At 43.6% G+C, this 20,639-nt stretch overlaps 1 protein-coding gene across 1 annotated transcript in view; it reads left to right on the forward strand.

The window, feature by feature from the left end:
• Positions 1 to 10,112, forward strand: part of LOC148477779 (uncharacterized) — a 38,037-nt gene extending 27,925 nt beyond the window's left edge. Inside the window, exons 8-9 of the mRNA XM_088456146.1 lie at positions 8,174 to 8,587; positions 8,695 to 10,112. Of these exons, the coding sequence (XP_088312272.1) occupies positions 8,174 to 8,587; positions 8,695 to 9,443 (1,163 nt within the window). The 3' untranslated portion in view covers positions 9,444 to 10,112. The remainder of the gene's footprint in view (positions 1 to 8,173; positions 8,588 to 8,694) is intronic.
• The last annotated feature ends 10,527 nt before the right edge of the window (positions 10,113 to 20,639 follow it).

Raw genomic sequence — 20,639 nt, forward strand, 5'->3', positions numbered from 1 at the left:
GCACTGCAGATTTATGTGGACCGTACCACTTCTTTACGAAAATCGGACTCTTTGTTTGTCCTGTATGGCTTTCAAAGGAGAGGTTGGCCTGCCAGTAAGCAGACTATGGTGCGGTGGATTCGCCTGGCGATCTCTGAGGCTTACGCTCAAGAGGGTCTTCCAGTGCCACCCTCTGTGAAGGCGCATTCTACGAGGTCTGTGGTTCCTTTGTGGGCAGCTCACCGTGGCGCTTCGGCTGTTCAGCTTTGCAAGGTGGCCACGTGGTCCTCTCTCCATACTTTTGTCAGGCATTACCCCTTTGACACATTTGCTTCTTAGGATGCTTCCTTCAGGCGGCGGGTTCTCCTTTCTGCACAGGAGCATCCCCACACTTGAAGGATACTGCTTTGGGACATCCCCAATGTATCCCTGTGGATCCCTAAGGACCCTGGAGTAGAAAACAAGAGATATGGTAAGAACTTACCTTTTATCTCTGTTTCTACGAAGTCCTTAGGGTCCACAGGGCGCCCGCCCTGACGCCCTGTGCTTCTGTAGGGTGTTATTCTGGTCGCCAGTTTCTGTCTTCTTTTCTGTGAGAATGTGATTCCTGTGTGTTCCAGACTTTCTTCTTCCTTTTTCTCCTCCTCCGGCCTATGGCTTGCTACTAAAACTGTGGTGCCTTGGCCTGGGGGTGGGGTATAGGAGGGGGCCCAGTGCAACCTGGGATGACAGCTTTAACTGTGTGGTGCCCATGGACAAGCCCATGCCAATACCCCAAGGTATCCCTGTGGACCCTAAGGACTTCGTAGAAACAGAGATAACAAAGGTAAGTTCTTACCATATCTCTTGTTATCTATCATTTAAACATTTTAGATGTCAGCACTTCATGGATCACACAGACAAGACAACTGTATCTTTATTGTTTGTTATGGTAGCAATACAATATAGTACATCATACTAAGTGGTACCTAAAGCAGTCGCCATGTTAATCACCAGTCCCCTAGATCAGATGTTACCCACACAGTGTACATGGGAGGAGGCAGCGGCCCCCTCCCCAAGTACTGACGGATGTCAGTCACTGCAATCACCTCCTGTATGCCCATCCAGAGACACAACTCTCATGTGCAATGTTCTGCAGAAGTGTGAGGGGATCCCTAGTCCAGCAGCCTAACACCGCCAAGGCTGGGACTTTTTCCCACTATACCATCATGTAATACCGTCCTGCTGGCAGGAGACAAAGCCCCACTCTCCAGTATCTCCTGGTAGGAGCCTAAACTGCACACCCCGGAGGACATTACACAGTACTGAGCCCCATCCCCCTCCTCTCCTGTCCTTGTAATACAGCTCAGTGCCCACTATGTAGGTGTACACCCCTGTGCAGGTAACTCATTGTGTCCCCTGGTATTGGGTATCCCTGCAGGGGGGCTGGGTGTGATGTACACTCCCCCTGATTACTAGTTACCCCCTGTGGTATGAGTGCCTTAGTGTCTGAGAGTTACCAGGATAGAACAATGGTACTCAGGATTGGTGATGAGGAGGGGGATTTATGATAATGAAGGGTCCCTCCTTTAGTTATCTCCTCGTATTCATGTGTGACATCCCGCACCCTCCAGCTGTTCTGTGCTTCCTGCCTTAGAGACAGACAGAGGACACGGCCACAGAGATTTCCTCTAATACCTTTCATAAGTCACCTGACAATGTTACATATACACAACATGACAGCCTAACTGTACACATTACTACTATATACCCCCTTATGTGCTGTCTATACCCCTCACCTACAGTATATGCTGCACATTACTACCATACACCCCCTTATGTGCTGTCTATACCCCTCACCTACAGTATATGCTGCACATTACTACTATACACCCCCTTATGTGCTGTCTATTCCCCAAACCTACAGTGTATGCTGCACATTACTACTATAAACCCCTTATGTGCTGTCTATACCCCTCACCTACAGCTGCACATTACTACTATACACCCCCTTATGTGCTGTCTATACCCCTCACCCACAGTATATGCTGCACATTACTACTATACACCCCCTTATGTGCTAACTATACCCCTCACCCACAGGATATGCTGCACAGTACCACTTAGCCCCCCTTAGGTGCTATCTATACCCCTCACCACAGTATGTGCTGCACAGTAATACTATACATCCCCTTATGTGCTACCTATACCACCTCACCCACAGTGTATGCTGCACATTACTACTATACATCCCCTTATGTGCTGTCTATAGCCCACACCCACAGTGTATGCTGAACATTAGTACTATACACCCCCTTATGTGCTGTCTATACCCCTCACCCACAGTATATGCTGCACATTACTACTATACACCCCCTTATGTGCTGTCTATACCCCTCACCCACAGTATATGCTGCACATTACTACAATATACCCCCTTATGTGCTGTCTGTACCCCTCACCATCCGTATATGCTGTACAGTACTACTCTACACCCCCTTATGTGCTGTCTATACCCCTCACCTACAGTATATGCTGCACATTACTACTATACACCCCCTTATGTGCTGGCTATACCCCTGACCCACAGTATATGCTGCACATTACTACTATACCACCTATAGGTACTGTCTATAACCCTCACCCACAGTGTATGCTGCACAGTACTACTATACACCCCCTTATGTGCTGCCTATACCTCTCACATACAGTATATGCTGCACATTACTACTATACACCCCCTTATGTGCTACCTATACCCCTCACCTACAGTATATGCTGCACATTACTACTATACCACCTATAGGTACTGTCTATAACCCTCACCCACAGTGTATGCTGCACAGTACTACTATACACCCCCTTATGTGCTGCCTATACCTCTCACATACAGTATATGCTGCACATTACTACTATACACCCCCTTATGTGCTACCTATACACTTCACTTACAGTATATGCTGCACAGTATTACTCGACACCCCCTTATGTGCTACCTATACCCCTCACCCACAGTATATGCTGCACATTACTACTATACACCCCCTTATGTGCTGCCTATACACTTCACTTACAGTATATGCTGCACAGTACTACTATACACCCCCTTATGTGCTGTCTATTCCCCTCACCCACAGTATATACTGCACATTACTATTATACACCCCCTTATGTGCTGCCTTTACACTACACCTACAGTATATGCTGCACAGTACTACTATACCCCCCTCATGTGCTGTCTTTTCCCCTCACCTACAGTATATGCTGCACAGTACTACTATACACCCCCTTATGTGCTGCCTATACCCCTCACCTAAAGTATATGCTGCACAGTACTACAATACACCCTATTATGTGCTGTCTATACCCCTCACCCACAGTATATGCTGCACATTACTACTATACACCCCCTTATGTGCTAACTATACCCCTCACCCACAGGATATGCTGCACAGTACCACTTAGCCCCCCTTAGGTGCTATCTATACCCCTCACCACAGTATGTGCTGCACAGTAATACTATACATCCCCTTATGTGCTACCTATACCACCTCACCCACAGTGTATGCTGCACATTACTACTATACATCCCCTTATGTGCTGTCTATACCCCACACCCACAGTGTATGCTGAACATTAGTACTATACACCCCCTTATGTGCTGTCTATACCCCTCACCCACAGTATATGCTGCACATTACTACTATACACCCCCTTATGTGCTGTCTATACCCCTCACCCACAGTATATGCTGCACATTACTACAATATACCCCCTTATGTGCTGTCTGTACCCCTCACCATCCGTATATGCTGTACAGTACTACTCTACACCCCCTTATGTGCTGTCTATACCCCTCACCTACAGTATATGCTGCACATTACTACTATACACCCCCTTATGTGCTGGCTATACCCCTGACCCACAGTATATGCTGCACATTACTACTATACCACCTATAGGTACTGTCTATAACCCTCACCCACAGTGTATGCTGCACAGTACTACTATACACCCCCTTATGTGCTGCCTATACCTCTCACATACAGTATATGCTGCACATTACTACTATACACCCCCTTATGTGCTACCTATACCCCTCACCTACAGTATATGCTGCACATTACTACTATACCACCTATAGGTACTGTCTATAACCCTCACCCACAGTGTATGCTGCACAGTACTACTATACACCCCCTTATGTGCTGCCTATACCTCTCACATACAGTATATGCTGCACATTACTACTATACACCCCCTTATGTGCTACCTATACACTTCACTTACAGTATATGCTGCACAGTATTACTCGACACCCCCTTATGTGCTACCTATACCCCTCACCCACAGTATATGCTGCACATTACTACTATACACCCCCTTATGTGCTGCCTATACACTTCACTTACAGTATATGCTGCACAGTACTACTATACACCCCCTTATGTGCTGTCTATTCCCCTCACCCACAGTATATACTGCACATTACTATTATACACCCCCTTATGTGCTGCCTTTACACTACACCTACAGTATATGCTGCACAGTACTACTATACCCCCCTCATGTGCTGTCTTTTCCCCTCACCTACAGTATATGCTGCACAGTACTACTATACACCCCCTTATGTGCTGCCTATACCCCTCACCTAAAGTATATGCTGCACAGTACTACAATACACCCTATTATGTGCTGTATATACCCCTCACACACAGTATATGCTGCACAGTACTACTATACACCCCCTTATCTGCTGTCTATTCCCCTCACCCACAGTATATGCTGCACAGTACTACTATACACCCCCTTATGTGCTGTCTATACCCCTCACCTACAGTATATGCTGCACACTACTACTATACACGCCCTTATGTGCTGTCTATACCCCTCACCCACAGTATATGCTGCACATTACTACTATACACCCCCTTATGTGCTGTCTATACCCCTCACCCACAGTATATGCTGCACATTACTACTATATACCCCCTTATGTGCTGTCTATACCCCTCACCATCCGTATATGCTGTACAGTACTACTATATACCCCCTTATGTGCTGTCTATACCCCTCACCATCCGTATATGCTGTACAGTACTACTATACACCCCCTTATATGCTGTCTATACCCCTCACCTACAGTATATGCTGTACAGTACTACTCTACACCCCCTTATGTGCTGTCTATACCCCTCACCTACAGTATATGCTGCACATTACTACTATACACCCCCTTATGTGCTGGCTATACCCCTAACCCACAGTATATGCTGCACATTACTACTATACACTCCCTTATGTGCTAGCTTTACCCCTCACCCACAGTGTGTTCTGCACAGTACTACTATACACCCCCTTATGTGCTTCCTATACCCCTCACCTACAGTGTATGCTACACAGTACCACTATACAGCCCCTTATATGCTATCTATACCCCTCACCTACAGTATATGCTGCACATTACTACTATACACCCCCTTATGTGCTGTCTATACCCCTCACCACAGTATATGCTGCACATTACTACTATACACCCCCTTATGTGCTGTCTATACCCCTCACATACAGTATATGCTGCACATTACTACTATACACCCCCTTATGTGCTGTCTATACCCCTCACTTACAGTATATGGTGCACATTACTACTATACACCCCCTTATGTGCTGTCTATACCCCTCACCCACAGTATATGCTGCACATTACTACTATATACCCCTGTATGTGCTGTCTATACCCCTCATCCACAGTATATGCTGCACATTACTACTATACACGCCCTTATGTGCTGTCTACACCCCTCACAAACAGTATATGCTGCACATTACGACCATACACCCCCTGATGTGCGGTCTATACCCCTCACAAACAGTATATGCTGCACATTACTGCTATATACCCCCATATGTACTGCTTGTAACCCTCTCCCACAGTATATGCTGCACATTACTACTATACACCCTCTTATGTGCTGCCTATACCCCTCATCCACAGTATATGCTGCACATTACTACTATACACCCCCTTATGTGCTGTCTATACCCCTCACCCACAGTATATGCTGCACATTACTACTATATACCTCTGTATGTGCTGTCTATACCCCTCATCCACAGTATATGCTGCACATTACTACTATACACGCCCTTATGTGCTGTCTATACCCTTCATATACTGTTTATAATGCACATTACTACTATACACTCCCTTATGTGCTGTCTATACCCCTCACCCACAGTGTATGCTGCACAGTACTACTATATACCCCCTTATGTGCTGTATATACCCCTCACCTACAGTATATGCTGCACATTACTACTATACACCCTCTTATGTGCTGCCTATACCCCTCATCCACAGTATATGCTGCACATTACTTCTATACACCCTCTTATGTGCTGTCTACACCCCTCACCCACAGTATATACTGCACATTACTACTATATACGCCCTTATGTGCTGTCTATACCCCTCACTTACAGTATATGGTGCACATTACTACTATACACCCCCTTATGTGCTGTCTATACTCCTCACCCACAGTATATGCTGCACATTACTACTATATACCCCTGTATGTGCTGTCTATACCCTTCATATACTGTTTATAATGCACATTACTACTATACACCCCCTTATGTTGTCTATGCCCCTCACCCACAGTGTATGCTGCATAGTACTACTATATACCCCCTTATGTGCTGTATATACCCCTCACCTACAGTATTTGCAGCACATTACTACTATACACCCCCTTATCTTTACCCCTCACCCACAGTGTATTCTGCACAATACTACTATACACCCCCTTATGTGTTTCCTATACCCCTCACCTACAGTGTATGCTACACAGTACTACTATACACCCCCTTATATGCTGTCTATACCCCTCACCTACAGTATATGCTGCACATTACTACTATACATCCCCTTATGTGCTGTCTATACCCCTCACCCACATTATACGCTGCACATTATGACCATACACCCCCTTATATGCTGTCTATACCCCTCACCTACAGTATATGCTGCACAGTGCAACTATACACCCATTATGTGCTGTCTATACCACTCACCCACAGTATATGCTGCAGATTACTACTATACACCCCCTTATGTACTGTCTATACCCCTTACATATAGTATATGCTGCACATTTCTACTATACAACCCCTTATGTGCTGTCTATTCCCCTCACCCACAGTATATGCTGCACAGTACTACTATACACCCCCTTATGTGCTGTATATACCCATCACCCACAGTATATGCTGCACATTACTACTATACACCCCCTTATGTGCTGTCTTTACCCCTCACCCACAGTATATGCTGCACAGTACTACTATACACCCCCTTATGTGCTATCTATACCCCTCACCCACAGTTTATGCTGCACAGTGCTAGTATACACCCCCTTATTTGCTGTCTATACCTCTCACATACAGTATATGCTGTACATTTCTACTATACAACCCCTTATGTGCTGCCTATTCCCCTCACCCACAGTATATGCTGCACAGTACTATTATACACCCCCTTATGTGCTGTATATACCCCTCACCCACAGTAAATCCTGCACATTACTACTATACACCCTCTTATGTGCTGTCTACACCCCTCACATACAGTATATGCTACACAGTACTACTATACAACCCCTTATGTGCTGCCTATATCTCTCACCCACAGTATATGCTGCACATTACTACTATAGACCCCTTATGTGCTGCCTATACCCCTCACCCACAGTAAATCCTGCACATTTCTTCTATACACCCCCGTATGTGCTGTCTATACCCCTCACCCACAGTATATGCTGCATTGTACTACTATATACCTCCTTATGTGCTGTCTATACCCCTCACCTACAGTATATACTGCACATTACTACATTATGTGCTATCTATACCCCTCACCCACAGTATATGCTGCAGAGTGCTACTATACACCCCCTTATTTGCTGTCTATACCCCTCACCCACAGTATTGCTGCCAAATGAACAGTCCATGAAATAGCCAATGCTAACTGACTAGGGCTGTCACAGCTGCTTGATGTTGTTCTCTTTATATTTTGAGACAAGTGTCTGCTATATTATTTTGTAAATGTATTGTAATTATCTGTAATCTGTAGAAAGAAACAAACCACTAAACATTTAGAACTTAGTAATAGTAGGAATTTTATCCATACATTTTATATTATTTCCTACAGATGGACGCACAATCAAGAACACCTCGGAGGGAGATATAATTTTGTGTCCACATTTTAAAATACAAGATAACATCCCACAGGATTTTCCAGGAGACATCCCCATTACTCTCAATTTGCATCCAGTATGTCACAGTACAGATATATCATCTGTTCCCTCTATTTATGATAAATGTTTCCCTGATACCTCTAATATTGCTAAACACAGTACAGCTCACAGAGGTGATAAAAGCTTTATCTGTTCTGAGTGTGGGAAATGTTTCACAAGGAAATCAAGTCTTGTTATACATCAAAGAAATCACACAGGGGAGAAACCGTTTCCTTGCCCTGAGTGTGGGAAATGTTTTAGACATAAATCACATCTTGTTACACATCAGAGAAGTCATACAGGGGAGAAACCATATCCATGCCCTGAGTGTGGGAGATGGTTTACACTGAAATCGCATCTTGTTACACATCAGAGATATCACACAGGGGAGAAACCTTTTCCATGCCTTGAGTGTGGGAAATGTTTTATACTAAAGTATGCCCTGAGTGTGGAAAATGTTTTATACAGAAATCACGTCTTGTCACACATCATAGAAGTCACACAGGGGAGAAACCGTTTCCTTGCCCTGAGTGTGGGAAATGTTTTAGACATAAATCACATCTTGTTACACATCAGAGAAGTCATACAGGGGAGAAACCATATCCATGCCCTGAGTGTGGGAGATGGTTTACACTGAAATCGCATCTTGTTACACATCAGAGATATCACACAGGGGAGAAACCTTTTCCATGCCTTGAGTGTGGGAAATGTTTTATACTGAAATCAAATCTTGTTACACATCAGAGATGTCACACAGGTGAGAGGCCATTTCCATGCTCCGAGTGTGGGAAATGTTTTACAGTAAAATCAGAACTTGTTACACATCAGAGAAGTCACACAGGAGAGAAACCATTTCTATGCCTTGAGTGTGGGAAATGTTTTACACAGAAATCATCTCTTATTACACATCAGAGACATCACACAGGTGAGAAACCATTTCCATGCTCTGAGTGTGGGAAATATTTTACACGGAAATCACATCTTGTTACACATCAGAGAATTCACAGAGGTGAAAGGCCATTTTCATGCCCTGACTGTAGGAAATGTTTTACACAGGAATCATCTCTTGTTACACATCAGAGAAGTCACACAGGTGAGAGGCCATTTCCATGCTCTGAGTGTGGGAAATGTTTTACACATAAATCAAATCTTGTTACACATCAAAGAATACATGAAAAGACATGAGCTGATAGACAATAAACACAATTCTTTAAATAATTCAAACACTTCAAATCTTTTGGCTAATCTATTGTTTTTGAGTACCAGCAATAGCAGATTGGACAATACACAGCACCATCAGTAGACTAAACATTTGTACATTAACCACATAACAATCAACCTGTAATAAAGGGAAGTATATATTACACAGTCATGGAGAACAGAAAGGAACAGACAAAGAAAAGAACGGGGAGGGAAAGATGTCTTTTGTTTTGCTAACCAAAATAATTTAGTCCCCAGTCTCCTTGAGCCAATAGAACCATGTGGAGACAAATTACCAATGTCAGTCCATCGTGGAGAACATTACATCTTCCATCTGATTTTTATACGTATGTGATGTAATGAGTTGCTTGTAATTGTCATTACCTGTGTGTGATGGGGATCAGTGAAGCATAGATTATAGTAGCGCACTGCCCGTTATATACTCACACACACAGTGCTATGTATGTCCTTTCATCACTCTGCATTTCATTCTGCTGACCAATTGGCTCAGATGTAGGCCTGTGTCTTATCAGCCATACTATTTCTTACCATTCAGTCTTAGGGGGCAGCTAGCTGAGGGGACAACTAACTGTGGTAATACACAAAGTGTTCTAAACAGAAAAAAAGTGTAACAAACAGTAAACACCATCTGTGTCCAGGTAATTTCAAAATCTAACTTGACATTTGCTTATGTACTGTACTACAAATTTCAACTTTTTATCCAAAATCAACATGTATTAAAAACTGCTTTTTCCTATATCACTCCATGGTATCTTCTCTAAGGCTATTACATCCGTCACTCTCCCTGTATCTCACCCTCTGTACACATTGCCTCCTCATTACTCTACTCCCCTCTTATATACACATATGGGCTTTTTCCTATATCACTCCATGGTATATTCTCTAAGGCTATTACATCCATCACTCTCCCTGTATCTCACCCCTCTGTACACATTGCCACCTCATTACTCTACTCCCCTCTTCTATACACACACATGAGCTTTTTCCTATATCACTCCATGGTATCTTCTCTAAGGCTATATACATCCGTCAGTCTCCCTGTATCTCACCCCTCTGTACACATTGCCACCTTATGACCCTACTCCCCTCTTATATACACATATATCACTCCATGGTATCTTCTCTAAGGCTATTACATCCGTCACTCTCCCTGTATCTCACCCCTCTGTACACATTGCCTCCTCATTACTCTACTCCCCTCTTATATATACACACATGAGCTTTTTCCTATATCACTCCATGGTATCTTCTCTAAGGCTATTACATCCATCACTCTCCCTGTATCTCACCCCTCTGTACACAGTCACCTCATATACACATATGGGCTTTTTCCTATATCACTCCATGGTATCCTCTCTAAGGCTATTACATCCATCACTCTCCCTGTATCTCACTCCTCTGTACACATTGCCACCTCATTACTCTACTCCCCTCTTATATACACATGGGCTTTTTCCTATATCACTCCATGATATCTTCTCTAAGGCTATTACATCCATCACTCTCCCTGTATCTCACCCCTCTACACATTGCTGCCTCATTACTCTACTCCCCTCTTATATATACACATGAGATTTTTCCTATATCACTCCATGGTATCTTCTCTAAGGCTATATACATCCGTCACTCTCCCTGTATCTCACCCCTCTACACATTGCTGCCTCATTACTCTACTCCCCTCTTATGTACACACATGAGCTTTTTCCTATATCACTCCATGGTATCTTCTCTAAGGCTATTACATCCGTCACTCTCCCTGTATCTCACCCCTCTACACATTGCTGCCTCATTACTCTACTCCCCTCTTATGTACACACATGAGCTTTTTCCTATATCACTCCATGGTATCTTCTCTAAGGCTATTACATCTGTCACTCTCCCTGTATCTCACCCCTCTGTACACATTGCCTCCTAAGGATACTGAATTTAAACCTCTATACGCTCCTGCCTATACCTCCTAAAAACCTGCCTATACCTTCTAAAATTGACGCTATTTGCGTACGCAGTCATAAAGTAAATAAATGCCTTCAGACCTTGAACATGTGTTCCCAAAGCACAAAGTATTATTCAAGTAAAGTACAGATAGTTACACGCTGTGATCTAAGTACAATTTAGCGTAAAGAAATTATACAGACCCAAGGTACAGTTATACATACGCACGCGCTCTGGGACCAGTTACCGGCATCCATAAGAAACCTCCATCAACAGCATCAGCATGAAGACTCCAGATTGGGGTCAGAACACACATATATATACCCTTACAGAACTAGACTATACAATAGAAAAGTTTGGCATGGTTTCATTGGTTCCCAGTGTGGGTGCATCTGTTACAGGATATTTAAAAGGTTGATTCAAATGGACACAGACCAGCCTCCAACAGCCTTTGTCTCCATTTTCCACCTGCATGCAAATCTAGGCTGTTAATTTTACAAAGTACATTTTGGTGTTTTAACTCTCTACGGTCCATAAGTTGAGAATGCATGTTGCGATCTTCACACCGATGAAACTGGAAAGCTGTTGAGAAAGAGCAGATCAGGACAATACCAAACACTGCTTACTTATCATGTATTAAACCTTAGATACCAAATAGCCTTTATTTCACAGCATTTGTAATAAATGAATAAAACTTGAATCTTATGCTTTAAAGCTATGGAACCTTTTATGTGAATGTGCAGTGTGTAAGTATTAGGGGTTTGGGTAAAGACGCTAGTTAGGTTTATCTGATTTGGGGCAGATTTGCATGCATGCAGCTAATAAACAGCTTTCGCATGCAGGATATTGTGCATTCACTAATGTGCGTCGTGTTAACAGCGCAACTGTGCGTAATGTGCGGTGTTTATGCATGTGATTCTATTTATGATGGATTTAATATATATATACACATATATACATCATTCCTTACTAACATTTTTAAACTGCAATGCAATGTGTTATTAGTAATGAGATTCACTCTCAAACAGGGTGGAGACCCCCAGCTGTGCTGGTGCCAAACTGACAGTGAAACTAAGGGTTTTCTTCTGCCTATTTAAAAATTCAATTGTGCAGATCACTGTCTGGGTTATATTTCAATTGCCATAGCTATACCTGCCTACATGTGAGGTTCTTAATTTACGTGCAAAAACACCCACAGTTCCTGGTGTATTGTTTTTTTCTAATTCCTTTTCTCAAGAAGCTGTTTTTCTAGTTGCTAACTGATACTGTGTTTGTTTTGGTATATTTCTATGCAAGGTTGTCCCCAGAATGGGCTTGTATTAAAACATTGCCATATGTACTTAGCTCGTGAGTTGTAACTTAAAATGGCGCTGGACGGCCATTCGCAAAATGGCGTCGTGCAGATTCTGATTTTTTAAGATGGAGTCTGGTTGCTATTCGCAAGATGGCGTCGCTCCAAGCTAATTTTACACTGATTCTGTCTCAGCCACTAAACCAGCTTCGACACTCCTCATTACTATACTCCCCTCATATACACATATGGGGTTTTTCCTATATCACTCCTTGGTATCTTCTCTAAGGCTATTACATCCATCACTCTCCCTGTATCTCACCCCTCTACACATTGCCACCTCATTACTCCCCTCTTATGTACACACACGAGCTTTTTCCTATATCACTCCATGGTATCCTCTCTAAGGCTATTACATCCATCACTCTCCCTGTATCTCACCCCTCTGTACACATTGCTGCCTCATTGCTCTACTCCCCTCTTATGTACACACATGGGCTGTTTTCTTTTCTTTATACACTGACGAACATCCTTAACCTGTCACCATAAAAATCTTACATACACCTCTTACAACTATAATTATCCCTCTCTCTTGCTTCTATTAGCTGGTGACATAGGTCCAAATCCAGGCCCCACTCATAACCAAATATACATCCAGCAAACCTCATAAACGTCATGTTTCTCCCATCACCCTCCCAGTCACTATAATGTGCCTTATGGAATGCTGCTCTGTCTGCAACAGCTTTACATCCATCCATGACCAACAAACAACCTCAACCTTCTGGCGATAACAGAAACATGGCTCACACAATCAGACACTCCCTCCCCTGCAGCACTGTCACACGGTGACTACACGTCACACACACCTTCAGGCCTGGTAATAGTAAAGGAGGAGGGGTAGGAATATTACTGTCCCAATCTATCACATACACAGTTCTCCCACAGATACCATCACTCACATTGACATAATTTGTACATTCTATCAGGACTGTCACCCATTTCTCTCTGCGTGTTGCTGTCTGTCGCCCACCTGGGCCACCACAATAATTTCTGTTACATATTTCTGCCTGGCTCCCTCACTTCCTATCCTCAGACATCTCCACCATCATCACGGGTGATTTCAGTATCGCTACTTACAGTCCACAATCACCTCATGCCTCCAAGCTACTCTCTGTAGCCTCCTCTCTCAGCTTTTCCCAATGGTCTCCTCTACTCATCAGGAGGGTCACTGCCTTGTTCTGCTAGCACCAAGGAAGAACTAAAAGAGGTTGTCTGTCATTGATGCACATGTATAATATATAACTTATTGTTAGCTGTAACCTGTATACATTATATGCAGTCAGTGATATATTAAAGGAAAGAGAATTAGAAATGTGAATATAGAATGAAGCATGTGTAATAAGGAAATTCTGAGCCGTACGGCCCTACCATTAATTGCTCATATTTATGTTATATATACGTGTCTTTCTCACTTCTTGTATATCATTATATATTGAGATAATAAATTCTTAATCCCTCAATATTGATCAGTGTTTTATTCTCTGTACTCTTATGTCTATTTATATCACATTCATTGGTGATCCCAAAACATATTACATAGAGAATATCATCTGATTCCTTTTATAGTACAGACAAATTAGCCAGTGTATTAAGTTTTGTACAGTGTATCTCTTATTATAATCGTCATATAGTTCCTGTATCTACTCTGCAACTCATATACACTCTGTGGTGTCTACAATGTATCTTTTATTATAATCCTCATATGTATACTGTATCTATTCTGCAGCTCTTATACACTCTGTGGTGTCTACAATGTATCATTTATTATAATCCTCATATGTATACTGTATCTATTCTGCAGCTCATATACACTCCGTGGTCTCTACAAAGTATCTTTTATTATAATCATATGTATACTGTATCTATTCTGCAGCTCATATACACTCTGTGGTGTCTACAATGTATCATTTATTATACTCCTCTTTTGTATACTGTATCTATTCTGCAGCTCATATACACTCCGTGGTGTCTACAATTACAATGTATCTTGTGTGATGCTCTGAAAGTTTCAGGTGTGTTCAGAATGCTTTGTTGGTCGATTTCCCTGTGTTCAGATAGGACACACCGTGACAGAGAGGCAAGCCTGTATTCCCCTTTTGCAGACACAAGGACCAGTCAGGAGGGAAAGGTTGAATGCAATTTTATGGTAACCAATCAAAGATTAACAATTAACACAGGAAATGTTTACCATTCACAGATTGAATGGTGAGGGCGGTCGAGCCATCCTAGTTATAGAGGATGTCGAACCGGCACCTAAATCAAATCATCATCAAGCATTAAAGTGTCTTTGGCTGTTTTTCCCCCTCTCTGACCTGTGGGTGGATCACATGGCGGGGGTCTGGCAATCGCCAGATAGGAGGTATCCCCATTCCCTGAGGGTCATTGCAAGTCATAAGAATCACCTCATGGGGTGGATTCTCATGTTACTCGGCTGCTTAAGAGCGCTGCTACGCCTCCTATCCCTGCTCTGACGGATATGTAGGTGGTAACTTTGCCTGAAATAAATATATTCGCTTTCAGGGGCTGTTGCCTGTCCAACTATGGCTATCGCATGGGTGGCTAATGCTATTGAGTGCTGGGCTCATGCATTTGTAGAGCTTTTTCCCTCAAAAACTTCTGGCGATTAGATGTCTTTTGTTGCTCACATATAAACTGCAGTTTCATATGTTGGAGTAACACCATTGGATGCCAGTCTCCTAACCTTCAGGGTTTCGGCTGCGTCTGTACCTGCCGCCATACCTTATAGCTGCGCTCAGGGATGGCAGAAGTGGACTCCAAGATAGGTCTTAAAAATGGATACCCTATCTTGGGGAGATCTTGTTTGGTCCTGACCTTGACAAGATTGTAGCACAGTATCACAAACCGCAAATTTCCACCTTCACCTACTCCCACTACAATGCCTCAGACTAAATCTGTTAAGTCTTTTTGTCTTCAGGGACAGCCTAAAGGCCGGTCTTTTCCTAGGTTGTCGGCCTCCATGAGAGCCGCCATATCCAGTACCGAGCAGACCTGGACATCCAGACGACTTGCTTCTAAACCTAAGGTTGAACCTTCAGCCTGATGGGACAGGTCTTCATCTGGGGGATCCCAGAGTGACATACCGACTTTTTTTCAGTTCACCCAGTGCTGGTGTCAAGTCACCATAGATGCTTGGGTAAAAGTTGACGTCTCTCACGGGTACACCCTCTCATTGTTCAGACGGCCTCCCCACATGTTTTGCCACACAGGCCCTTCAGATCCGAACAAGGCCTTACAGATCCAGAAAGCTATACAGTTCTTTGGGTGAGCAGGCGTGTTTATGCCAATCTCAGCAAGGCACTGGTTATTCAACTTTCTTTCTGGTGCAGAGGCTGATTGGTCCTCATTGGCCTATCCTCTATCTCAAATCCCTAAACCAGTTCCTATAAGGTGCCTAAGCTCAGGAGGAAACCCCTACGCTCCATCATCTGAGATTTGGAACCTGGGGACTTTCTGGTATCGCTGAATGTTCATGACACGTAGCTATAGAGCCCTCTCATCAGTGTTAGCTCAGGTTGGCTGTGCCACAGCAGCACTTCCAATTTTCGGGCTCTGCCCTTTGGACTGTCCACAGCCCCACCGGGGTTTACCAGATTTGTGGCTTTCATAACAGCCCACCGGGTCAGGGTATCCGACTGCTCCGGTATCTGGATGGCATCCTGCTCTTGGCAGGATCACCAAGGTACTTTAAAGTCATTTCAAGTTAACCATTGCTTTCCTTCAGAAGCACAAATGGTTAATCAACTGGGAAAAAGAACTCCCTGATTCCCTGACAAGGTATGATTCATCTGGGAGCCCTGCTGTATTCTCAGAATCTGAGAATTCTTTGGACATAAGACAAGATCTCCACTCCAACTACGAGTGCGCGGATGTATAAACAGTCGACAAGTGTCATTACACTCTGTAATGCACATTCTGGAATCCAGGGTGTCTAACCTCGACAGGGTTGAATATGCTCAGTTCCATTCCAGGCCTTTGCACGATCTGATCCTCTCCAGATGGAACGGGTTTCTCCATCGGATCACTGTTCAGACCATGATGCTCTCTCCAGAGGTGTGTTGGGTCTCTATCTGGGTGGCTATGGCCATCTCATCCAGAGAAATCCTTACAACGGACGCCAGTCTCTGGGGTGCAGTGTCTGGTCCACATTCCTTTCAGGCCAGTTGGACGTCTGTCTATTCCGCCCTGCCAATTAACTTGTTGGAACTTTAAGCTGTCTTGGGCCCTCACTCTGGCCTAACACATACTTCACGGTAAACCTGTAAAGGTTCAGTCCGATAAAGTCACAACAGTGGCTTACATCTAGGAGACACTGGTCGTTGGGCAGCAATGACAAGAATGTCACATTCTGCAATAGTCCAATGGTCTCCTCCCGGCCATCTCTGCAGTGTTCATTCCGGGAGTTCTCCATTGGGAAGTGGGCTTCCTCAGCCGTCACGACGTGCATCCTGAGGACTAGTCTCTTCTCCAAGAGTGCTTTCAATTCCTAATGAGCAGAAGGGGCCTCCCACAGGTGGTGCTCATGACCTTCTGACTCTGTCACACACTGCTGGTGTTAGAGTCCGGAACTAGAGGTGCTGCAGCAACCTTCGGTGATGTGTTGTCGGTGAAGTGGACCTTCCACTTTGTGTACCTGTTTCCTTCGGTCTCCCTTCTTCCTTAAGGTCTTCGGAAGTTCAATCGAGATGGAGGTACTCTCCTGCTGGTGCCTCCAGATTGCCCCAGACGCCACTGGCTGGTACTTAGATTCTCGGAGTCTCCCCATCGATGCTCCGTTCCTGCTGCCTCAATATCCAGATCTGTTGTCTCAGGGTCCTCGCCTTTCCCTGGTCAGGGATCATTTGTCTTTGACTGCGTCCCTACTATGGTCGTAAGGCTTCTCTGACTCTATCATCGTCGGGATGTTTCCAGCGCGTAGGCCAATTTTTGCTGGGATTTACCAAAGACTGTAGCATGCATAATTCTTATGGTATCGTACCTGTAGCTACGATCCTCAGATGTTTAGGATTTCCAGAAGTTCTGGCATTCCTTCCAGCTGGCTTAGGTATCGCCCTCTGCCTGGCCTTCCTGAAAGTGCGGGTCTCTGCACTGTCAGTTTCGCTCAGATGTGGAATTGCTCCACTCTCGGGTATCCAAACCCTCCTTCAAGGTGTTTTCTTAATTCTACCTCCCTTTATCCCCACTGGGGGCTCCTTGGGATTTGGCAGTGGTTCTTTGTGTCCTCCTGTGGTCTCCATTTGAACCACTAGCTTTAATAGCCCTTACGTGGTTTATGGCTTAGACTCTCTTTCATTTGGCATTTGCTTCTGCCAGGAGAGTGTCGGATTTGGGAGCATTCTCATGTGGCTCCCTCTTCTGGATATTTCACCAAGACAGGGTTGTGAGTCGCACTTACCCTGTGTTTCTTCCTAAAGTGGCTTTTAAGTTTTATATTATTCAGGAACTTCTTGTACTGACATTTCAGTCTCCAGTCCAGGGGTGGCCATATTGACTGTGGTCTGGCCTCTTCGGATTTACGTGGTCCGTTCAAGTTCCTTCAGGACATCAGACTCCTTATTTGTAGTCGATGAAGTTCACTGTAACGGATGGCCGGCCGATAAACTGAAATTACCCAGATGGCACATGTTTTGGTTAATGCTTATTCTACTCGGGCTGTGGGCCCCTCATGGGCAGCTCGCTGTGGCGCCTCGGCTGTTCTGCCTTGCAAGGTGGCCACGTGGTCTTCTGTCCACACCTTTCTTAGGTTCTATGTATTGGATTCCTTTCCCTCTCAGGATGCTTCCTTTTGGGCGACTCATTCTCTCATCACAGGAGCGTCCCCACCCTTATAAGGACTGCTTTAGGGCATCCCCAAGGTCAACCCTGTGGACCTCCTATGGACTCTGAAGAAGAAAATGAGAGATATGGTTAGAATTTACCCTTGTTATCTCTCTTTCTTTGAAGTCCATAGGGTCCACAGGGCACCCGCCCTGGTGCACCTGGCTTCATACGGGCTGTGTTACTGGTCACCGGTTTCCCGTCTCCTTCTCTGTGAGTGTGGTTCTTGAGTTTTCCAGTCTTCTCTCTCTTTCTTTCTTCCTCAGGCCTTTGGCTACTTACAAACTGAGGTGCCTCTGGCTTAGGAGCGGGATTATAGGGAGAGTGGACCCAGTGCATCCTTAGAGCTAAAAGCTTAACTGCGTGGTGCCCGGATTTGGTTCCCAACCTATAACCCCAAGATCAACCCTGTGGACCCTATGGACTTCGGAGAAAAAGAGATAACAAGGGTAAGTTCTTACCATATCTCTAATTTTTATTATAATCATATGAATACTGTATCTATTCTGCAGCTCATATACACTCTGTGGTGTCTACAATGTATAATGTATTATAATCCTCATATGAATGCTGTATCTATTCTGCAGATCCTATACACTCCGTGGTGTCTACAATGTATCATTTATTCTACTCATATGTATACTGTATCTATTCTGCAGCTCATTTACATTATGTGGTGTCTACAATGTATCTTTTATTGTACTCCTCATATGAATACTGTATCTATTCTGCAGCTCATATATACTCCATGGTGTCTATAATGTATCTTGTATTATAATCCTCATATGTATACTGTTTCTATTCTGCAGCTCATATACACTCCATCGTGTCTACAATGTATCATTTATTATACTCATATGTATTCTGTATCTATTCTGCAGCTCATATAAACTCTGCGGTGTCTACAATGTATCTTTTATTATAATCCTCATATGTATACTGTATCTATTCTGCAGCTCATATACACTCTGTGGTTACTACAATGTATATTTTATTATAATCTTCATATGAATACTGTATCTATTCTGCCGCTCATATACACTACGTGGTGTCTACAATGTATCATTTATTATACTCATATGAATACTGTATCTATTCTGCAGCTCATATACTCTCCGTGGTGTCTACAATGTATAATTTATTATACTCCTCATATGTATTCTGTATCTATTCTGCAGCTCATATACACTCCGTGGTGTCTACAATGTATCTTTTATTATAATCCTCATATGAATACTGTATCTATTCTGCAGCTCATATACACTCTGTGGTGTCTACAATGTATAATTTATTATACTCCTGATATGAATACTGTATCTATTCTGCAGCTCATATACTCTCCGTGGTGTCTACAATGTATAATTTATTATACTCCTCATATGTATTCTGTATCTATTCTGCAGCTCATATAAACTCTGTTGTGTCTACAATGTATCTTTTATTATAATCCTCATATGAATACTGTATCTATTCTGCAGCTCATATACACTACGTGGTGTCTACATTGTATCATTTATCAGGGCTGAAACTAGGATATCTGTCACCCGGTGCAAGGCAGCAATTTTGCGCCCCCTCCCTTCCTGTACCTGAAGTTTGTCCTTGCTCGTCCATGTGGATGGCTGGCATAAACCCCCTGGCAATGAGCATAAACCCCCTGGCCAGTAAGGACCTCTAGCATTTGTCTCCTCTTTGGCGGCGGCCATTTTTGGATGGCCGTTTTCTGAGTCTGCAGCCCCCAAGCCACCTTGAGTCAGCTTTTTTCACCCCCTGCAATCTGGCACCCGGTGCACGTGCACCTCTAGCCCCCCCCTAGTTGCAGCCCTGCATTTATTATATTCCTCATATGTATACTGTATCTATTCTGCAGCTCATATACACTCTGTGGTGTCTACAATGTATCATTTATTATATTCCTCATATATATACTACATCTATTCTGCAGCTCATATACACTCTGTGGTGTCTACAATATATCATTTATTATAATCCTCATATGTATACTGTGTCTATTCTGCAGCTCATATACACTCCGTGGTGTCTAC

The sequence above is a fragment of the Taudactylus pleione genome, unplaced genomic scaffold (genome assembly GCF_031769625.1).
Source record: "Taudactylus pleione unplaced genomic scaffold, aTauple2 ptg000689l, whole genome shotgun sequence".
Lineage (NCBI taxonomy): Eukaryota > Metazoa > Chordata > Amphibia > Anura > Myobatrachidae > Taudactylus > Taudactylus pleione.